General features: G+C 34.7%; 3 protein-coding genes across 3 annotated transcripts; 1 reads left to right on the top strand and 2 right to left on the bottom strand.

Moving 5' to 3' along the window:
- Nucleotides 1-618: 618 nt before the first annotated feature.
- On the bottom strand, nt 619-1,042 carry LOC142235038 (larval cuticle protein 65Ag1-like). Its single transcript, XM_075306254.1, has 2 exons — nt 930-1,042; nt 619-859 (listed from the first exon to the last, which is right to left on the bottom strand). Exons 1-2 carry the CDS (start codon nt 1,040-1,042, stop codon nt 667-669), a joined length of 306 nt encoding a protein of 101 aa, XP_075162369.1. The 3' UTR covers nt 619-666.
- A 991-nt stretch (nt 1,043-2,033) lies between these two features.
- Nucleotides 2,034-2,574, top strand: LOC142235037 (larval cuticle protein 65Ag1-like). The gene is made up of 2 exons (XM_075306253.1): nt 2,034-2,198; nt 2,288-2,574. Exons 1-2 carry the CDS (start codon nt 2,086-2,088, stop codon nt 2,484-2,486), a joined length of 312 nt encoding a protein of 103 aa, XP_075162368.1. The 5' UTR covers nt 2,034-2,085; the 3' UTR covers nt 2,487-2,574.
- A 1,441-nt stretch (nt 2,575-4,015) lies between these two features.
- Nucleotides 4,016-4,783, bottom strand: LOC142235036 (larval cuticle protein 65Ag1-like). Its single transcript, XM_075306252.1, has 2 exons — nt 4,544-4,783; nt 4,016-4,361 (listed from the first exon to the last, which is right to left on the bottom strand). Exons 1-2 carry the CDS (start codon nt 4,672-4,674, stop codon nt 4,172-4,174), a joined length of 321 nt encoding a protein of 106 aa, XP_075162367.1. The 5' UTR covers nt 4,675-4,783; the 3' UTR covers nt 4,016-4,171.
- Between the last annotated feature and the right edge of the window lie 4,287 nt (nt 4,784-9,070).

The following is a 9,070-nucleotide window of genomic DNA, read 5'->3' as shown; positions in this document are numbered from 1 at the left end:
TTTTTTAGAGAAAAAAATTAGTCAAAATTCAATATCAATTCTATAGGAATACATTTCATTTCTATAGGAAATTTTGTGAAAATTTGAATTTTATGGGAAATTGTCTCAAAATTTCATATCTACAGGAAATTTTGTCTACATTTCATTTCTATAGAAATTTTGTCTATATTGAATTTCGATAGTAAATTTTGTCAAAATTTCATTTCTATACCAAATTTGGTCAAACTTTCATTTCTATACCAAATTTGGTCATAATTTAATTTCTATAGGAAATTTTGTCTAAATTTAATTTCTGTAGGAAATGTGGGTAAAAATTTCATTTCGATACGAAATTTTATCAAACTTTCATTTCTATAGAAAACTTTCTCAAAATTTCATTTCTATTGGAAAATTTCTCAAAATTTCATTTCTATAGGAAATTTTGTCTAAATTTTATTTCTGTAAGAAATTTTGTCAGCATTTCATTTCTATAGCGAATTTTGTCTAAATTTAATTTCTATAGAAAATTTTGTCAAAATTTAATTTCTGTAGGAGTAATGACCGATGTCATATACAATGATAATTTTTATAGCCGAGTCCGAATTGTGTTTCACGTTACGTTGAGTGAAACGACTAAAATTGTCATATCTAAAATTATTTATTGACTAGAATTGTAACAATTAAATTTTATGCAGCAACAGGCAAATGGGCACCTTGAGGTTGGAAACCATTTTCATCGGCTACATAGTTGACAGTGTAGGTTTGACCATCATCAGCAACGAACGAATAGGAACCTTTGATAGCAATACCTTCTTGTTCACTACCTGGGTTGATGACATGACCACTGGCTTCAGCATTGGTACCATCGCTGGTTTCATAGCTTCAAATGGAAAAGACGGTGTTGTCAAAATCTTTTAATTTTTCTCATTTTTGATTTTGTTGTAACTTACGCATATGAGAAGGAATCGGGACCAACATCAGATTCACTTTTAATGATTTCCACATCAGCTGGAGCAGCTAAGGCAACAGCGAAAAGCGCAACGAAAACAATGATGAATTTCATATTGGTGGTGATTTGGTTTGGTCAAAAGTTGAAGACTATGTGATTATTGGCTCTTGGAGTAAGTTGCATTTATAGCGTTCAAAATCTAATCATGGCAATTAATAGCAAATGTATCTCTTCCACTGATAGTTGATAGTTTGTGGTTGTTTTTAGGAAACTTTGGATAAATAATAGATTGATCAAATCGTTGACCAAATGGCATCTTTGCCGGGAACAGCTTTTGGTAAAACAAGTCTACATTTTAATTTAATTTTAACAAGGTCGAAGGACGTTTATTAGTACGAAATATTAAAACAGTAACAACCACCTTTGGAAAGGGAACTGGGGTAACTGGATCCACAACAATTCTACATCGACTGGATGGTGATGATGGATTGCTTGATCATTACCTCAACTATAGAAAAGACATACAAATTAATCGTTTACTTTCGTTTTTTTATTTTCTTAATATTCTTTTTGTCAAACTATGAAACGCTGGTAATTTTTTTCTTAAGCATCACTAGTTTGGGCCTCGACAGAACCTTAAGTTAACCAAAATTCTTGAAATATAGCCAACAAAAATTAAATCCAATTAACATGTCCAAAAAAGTCTGAAAATCAGGTTTATTTGGATGTTGAACTTGAATCGGCTGCGGATGATGATGAAGATGAGTAACAGCATAGACGAACGAATCAATCTTGGCAATCAGCCGAAAAAAGACATAAGTCAACACAAAACTGATTAAACTTCTTCCCGCCCCTTTTGGCACTTTCCCCTGAGCTATGCGAGAATGGGACGATCGCATGAGCTGTTAATAGATGGTGGAAGAACGACCCTGTCGCAATGGAAACGTAAAACTAGAGAATACCAGTGGCAAAATGCCTTAAGCCTTACTATAATACGTAACTACTAACTAAAACGTAAGCTTTTGACCATTTCAAGATAGGGGATTAATTTAATTTTTCATATAAAAAGATTTGAGTTCACTACGAAGAACATCATTGTCGATTTTGCACATTTTACATCCAAACAAACGGAAAAAATCTTCAGCATATCAAGAAAAATGAAATTCATCATTGTTTTCGTTGCCCTCTTTACCATTGCCTTGGCTGCCCCAGCTGATGTGGAAATTGTCAAGAGCGAATCTGAAGTTGGTCCTGAATCCTTCCAATATGCGTAAGTATCTGAAAGATATAAAATCCTCTATAAGTTGAGATTAAAATATCTAAATAACGACTATATTCATTTATTTATTTCCATTACAGTTACGAAACCAGTGATGGCACCAATGCCCAAGCCAGTGGACAATTGAAGAACGTTGGTAGTGAACAAGAAGGCATTGCCGTTACCGGTTCATTCTCCTTTGTTGCCGACGATGGTCAAACCTATACTGTCAACTATGTTGCCGATGAAAATGGTTTCCAACCTCAAGGTGCTCATTTGCCTGTTGCCCCTGAAAACTAAGAAGTTGTTAACAACATTGTTGAATCGTTATATTAGAATATCACTGTTAGTAGTTGAATAAATTCCTCCCTAATCCACAAATCCCAAATTACAATTGGCCATTATTGAAGAGACAATGGAAGTTTTGAAAAATTAGAACCCTCTAAGGATCGCATTCAGGCAATTCACCTACAGACATAAGTTCCCAATGGTAGGTTAGAAACCTCTGGATAGGTGTATAGAAAACGTGAACGAAGTCATACAGAAATGAAGTATTGTCAAAATTGCCTATACAAATGAACATTTTGACTAACTTGTCTATAGAAATGTAATTTTGACAAAATTTCCAATAGCAATGAAATGTTGACAACATTTTGAAAAAAATCCTATGGAAATGAAATTTTGACAAAATTTCCTATACAGATGAAATTTTGACAAAATTTTCTATAGAGATGAAATTTTTACAAAATTTTCTATAGAGATGAAATTTTGATAAAATTTCATATAGAGATGAAATTTTGAAAAAATTTTCTATAGAGAAGAAATTTTGACACAATTACCTATAGAGATGAAATTTTGACAAAATATCCGATAGAGATGAAATTTTGTCAAAATTTTCTTTAGAGATGAAGTTTTGACAAAATTTTCTATAGAGATGAAATTTTGACAAAATTTCATATAGAGATGAAATTTTGACAAAATTTACGATAGAGATGAAATTTTTACAAAATTTTCTATAGAGATGAAATTTTGACAAAGTTTCCAATAGTAATGAAATGTTCACAAAATTTTCAAAAAATCCTATAGGAATGAAATTTTGACAAAATTTCCTATAGGAATGAAATTTTGGCAAAATTTATTATAGGAATGAAATTTTGACAACTTTTCCTATATGAATGAAACTTTGAAAAAATTTCTTATAGGAATGAAATTTTGACCAAAATTTCCTATAGGAATGAAATTTTGGCAAAATTTCCTATAGGAATGAAATTTTGACAAAATTTCTTATAGGAATGAAATTTTGACAAAATGTCCTATAGAGATGAAATTTTGACAACATTTCCGATAGAGATGAAATTTTGACAAAATTTCCTATTGAGATGAAATTTTGAAAAAATGTCCTATAGAGATGAAATTTTGACAAAATTTCCGATAGAGATGACATTTTGACAAAATTTCTTATTGAGATGAAATTTTGACAAAATTTCTTATAGAGATGAAATTTTGACAAAATTTCAGATAGAGATGAAATTTTGACAAAATTTTCTATAGAGATGAAATTTTGACAAAATTTTCTATAGAGATAAAATTTTGACTGGGCCATATCGGACCACTTTTAGGTATAACTCCCGCATAAACCTATCCCCAGATTGGTCTTCCGGGGCCTCTTCGAGAAGTAAATTTCATTTGATCTGATTGCAAATTGGTACGTAACATCAACAAATATACATAAAATCGGCCATAGCGATTGACTTTAATAGCTTCCTGGAGTAACAAAGTTTACTGTATTTCAAACGATCTGCCCATATGTAACCCAACCCTAAAATTCGTTTATCTTCAGTTTTCACTTTTATTTTATGGAAAATTACATTTATTGAAATTACTTTAGACAAATGACTTGAAATTTCTTAAACCTAGTTAACACAATGAGCATTTTGAGTTGTCTTAAGATGAGATGAGACAAATGGGCACAATATCAATCCTCCTTACAAACGAGGTAGATGAGCACCTTCAGGTTGGAAACCATTTTCATCAGCTATATAGGTGACAGTGTACTGTTGGCCATCATCGCCTATGTAAGAGAAAGAGCCACGAACAACAATGGCTTCATGATCGGTGCCAACATCCTTTAATTGGCCTTCTTCCTGGTGTGATTTACCGTCACTGGTTTCAACGCTGCAAAAAAAAAAATATATATATATATATATCAAACAAAAAAGAAGATACACCAGTTTTAGTAAAGCCAATATGAAGATCCCAGACAGATGACCATCAGCAATAACCTTGACCCATTTTTGTGGCACTGAAAAACGGGTTCTGTGTCTTTGATGGCTATGGATGGATGGCTGGATACTTACGCAAACTTGTATCCCTCTGGTTGTACATCTGAATCGAATCGCAACACCTGGGCTTCCTGAGCAGCCTGGGGTGGGGCAGCCAAGGCACAGCTGACTACAGCAACAAACAAAAAGGCTACGATGAGTTTCATTGTGAGATTGGAGTTTGTTTGTTTTTTTGTTGTGATTGGAAATATCCGTAAAGCTATTTTGCGTTTGGTGGATGCTGTTAGCCGAGCAAGTACTCAACAATTAATGTTAACTACTGCTTCTCATTACTGGCAATTTATACATAATCCCTAGGCAACTACGATTCGGTATCGAGAAGTTTTACAGTCGTCGATGAATGTCATGTCGATTGCAATCGTCTCATGTACTGGGCGGAGTAGTTATTTTTGCCATAAAATTGAGAGAGACAGAGAGGAGATCAATACTAATGCAGACATGATCATCAGGCGAAAGGGTTCAAAAGTACAAGAATACTCAATAATTGAATGGATAACGAATGGTATCCGCAAAGAGTACAAAACAACGACCATGGATGATTACTCGTAGAAAAGATGCCAGACAGGGTGGATGTGCTCAGCTACATGAATGATGCAGGGATCGCGATGCCAACAGATGACTGCCACAGAAAATTCCAGTTAACCAACCAACCGCAAAAGTCAGCCGGTAGGACGGACGCATGCGCACATAATATTTCTGTCTGACTGTGCGCTGTGAACATTGTGGGACAACGGTCGATGATAGCTTCCAAACTTGTTTTTCCTTTCCCAGGGAGATGTAAAAATCAACAGCCAAACATCACATACATGTTCGTCATTTTTTTTTTCGTCATAGTTTTTAACTTTGCATATGTTTGGTTCGAAGAGCAAAAACCAAAAAAGAATTCAAAAAATCCAAAAATAAAAATTAATCGGAAGATAACATTCTTTGTTGGCTAATATTTGGTTATTTCTCATCCATTGATCGCTGCTTCCGATTGATTATAGCGTTTGATGGTGGGGGCATCAGCAGTACTACCAAAAATTTTGGATTTCTTTGTCTGTCTGTCTATCCGGTGTTTGTGTGTCAAGTTCAATTTTATCTCTTATTTAATTTAGGCGTGGCCCTGGTACAACAATCAGACATCCATCGGATACAACTACGACAATATCAACAACAATATCTCATCAATAAAACACAATTTGTCTTTCATTCATCGTAGTATACTTAACTGTCTTGTTTTCTATTGATTGTTGATAACTATGCGGGGGGAGGGGGAGTATACGATTATTGTCTTTGTGAATTTTTATTGTCCATTTGATTCACTTGATTTACAGTTGGATTGTCTGTCCCCCCTCTATATGGTTGAGATTTATGATCGATTTATGGTCTACATTTTTCTTTCATTTGTTTGAGCTATGGTAAGATTTATGTGGTTGAAAAGAAATGTAAAATTGCATAATATTTTGTCGAAGAGATTTGAATTTGAACTCAAATATCCTTTCATTGCCCAATGGGGCGAAAGAGTATAATAAACCAAAAAACCTAGAGCAAAGTCAAAATCTTTGGATCCAAATAAACTTTTTTTCTGAGAGTAGGTTGATGAAAGGCTCCATGTTATGATCTACGAAAATAGGTAAATTTGGGCAATAGGCCATAGATTCATAAAAAAAATGTCACTAATACTTTTTCAATTAAAATCTAAATTGAAAATGGAAACAATGAACAAGTATATAAAGCAGTAAGTTCGGCCGGGCCGAATCTTAAATACCCACCACCATGAATCAAATATTATAGTTTCCTGTGAAAATCTCAGGGGGATTTGGTGACAAGCAGATCAGTTCAACTAGTACCTTCCCGAAGATAAATTCAAAGATTTTACCTATGAAGACTAGATCAGATTCTGGATTTATAAGAACCATATTTGTTTCGAGTTTTAGAGGAATCATAAACATCGTGCGCATGAAAATTAAATGAAAATGAAATAACGTCTTGATTTAAAATCGATCATCTGTAGATTTTTACCCCCATTATTTAAATGATTACCAGAAGTAAAATCTGGAAACTGTAATTCAGTTTCAAGCAATTTTCATTATCAGTGCACATGGACCGATATTCACCATTTTCGGCACACCTCTTTATGTTCCTAAAATACTTCTAGATTTAAAATTTCATGCAAATTTGATAAAAACTATGGTTTCTAAAAGCCCAAGAAGTAAAATCGGGAGATCAGTGTATTTGGGAAATAAACCAAAACATGGACCAATACGCGCCATTTTCAGCTCTCATATTTAAGGTCCTAAAATACCTGTAGATTTCTCATTTCAGGCAAATTGGGTAAAAACTACGGGTTCTAGAAGCCTAAAAAATAAAATCATTTCTTGCACGATTTCAGGCAAAGTGGATAACAATTACGGTTTCTAGAAACCCAAAAAATAATATCGGGAGATCGGCCTATCTGATGGCTATATCAAAACATGGACCTATACTCACCATTTTCGGCATACCTTTTTATGGTCCACAAATACCTCTAGATTTCCAATTTGAGGCAAGTTGGATAAAAACTACGGGCTATATAAAAACATGGTCCGATACTCATCATTTTCAGCACACCTCTTTAGGGTTTTAAAATACCTCTTTCAGGCAAATTGGATAAAAACTACAGATTTTAGACGCCCAAGAAGTAAAAACTTGAGATCGGTCTATATGGGGGCTGTACCAAAACATGGACCGATACTCACCATTTTCGGTACACCTCTTTATTGTTCTAAAATACCTCTATATTTCCAATTTCAGGCAAATTGGATAGAAACTACGGATTCTATAAGCCCAAGACCCCATATCGGGGGATCGGTCTATATGGGAGATATACCAAAACCTGGACCGATACTCACCATCTTTTGCACACCTCTTTATGGTCCTAAAATACCTCTAGATTTCAAATGTCAACCAAATTGGATAATAAATACGGATTCTAGAAGCCCAAGAAGTGAAATCGGGAAATCGGTCTATATGGGGGCTATACCTAAACATCAACCGATAGTCACCATTTTTGGCACACCTCTTTATGGTGCTAAAATACCTCTAGATTTCCCATTTCAGGCGAATTGGATAGAAACTATCGATTCTAGAAGCCCTAGAATTATAATCGGGAGATCAGTCTATATGGGGGCTATACCAAAACATGGACCGATACCCACCATTTTTGGCACACCTCTTTGTGGTCATAAAATACCTCTAGATTTCCAATTTCAGGCAAATTGGATAGAATCTAAGGTTTTTATAAGCCCAAGACCCCAAATCGGGAGGTCGGTTTATATACTTGGACCGATATAGCCCATCTTCGAACTTGACCTGCCTGCAGACTAAAGACGAGTTTGTGCGAAATTTCAGCACGATTGCTTCATTTTTGAAGACTGTAGCGTGATTACAACAGACAGACAGACAGACAGCCAGACAGACAGACGGACATGGCTATATCGTCTTAGAATTTCTCCCTGATCAAGAATATATATACTTTATATAGTCGGAAATCGATATTTCGATGTGTTACAAACGGAATGACAAACTTATTATACCCCCGTCACCATTCTATGGTGGTGGGTATAAAAAAGAGGCTTAGATCTAAGGGATATATATAATTATGGACCAATATGGACCAATTTTTGCATGAATGTTACATATACCTACATCGCGTAGCGGATTTGATTAGAATCGGATGAAATTAGCTCCACCAATAGTCTGATATGTTGGCCTCGGTTAATACACGCAAAGAAAAAAAACGTGTACACGGACGAATAAGACTGTTTTTCATATGTTTGGCTGCGAAAATTATATGCTTGTAAATCAAATGTTTTAACATAATATTTTTAAGTGCAAGCATATAATGTTCATAAACTAGCATAACATGTTTGGGACATATATGTTAATATGTTAGAACATATTATAATTGGGACATAAAATGTTTGTAAATATAATATGCTTAGATGCAAGCATATATTAATTTGGAAATAGCCTATAAACATATATGTGTTTAGAAAGAGAGACCTAGAGAGTATGCTACAAGTAAAAAAAGGAAAGTAACCAATTGGCGCGGGAGCCATCGTAGTGCAATGGTTAGCATGCCCGCTTGCATACACAAGGTCGTGGGTTCGATTCCTGCTTCGACCGAACACCAAAAAGTTTTTTCAGCAGTGGATTATCCTACCTCAGTAATGCTGGTAACATTTCTGAGGGTTTCAAAGCTTCTCTAAGTGGTTTCACTGCAATGTGGAACGCCGTTCGGACTCTATAAAAAGGAGGTCCCTTGTCATTGAGCTTAACATGGAATCGGACAGCATTCAGTGATAAGAGAGAAGTTCACCAATGTGGTATCACAATGGACTGAATAGTCTAAGTGAGCCTGATACATAGGGCTGCCACCTAACCTAACCTAACCAATTGGCGCCTTAAAAATACATCCACACAAACAAAATTTCATTATTTTTTTTCTACCAGTGTATGCCCTAAGGTGAAACATAATATGTGTGAACAATACAAACAATATTTTGTTTGGACCAATCC

Source organism: Haematobia irritans, chromosome 4, assembly GCF_050003625.1.
Source record: "Haematobia irritans isolate KBUSLIRL chromosome 4, ASM5000362v1, whole genome shotgun sequence".
Taxonomy (NCBI): domain Eukaryota; kingdom Metazoa; phylum Arthropoda; class Insecta; order Diptera; family Muscidae; genus Haematobia; species Haematobia irritans.
The sequence above is the reverse complement of the archived record's forward strand: the minus strand, read 5'-3'. Positions and strand labels throughout refer to the sequence as shown.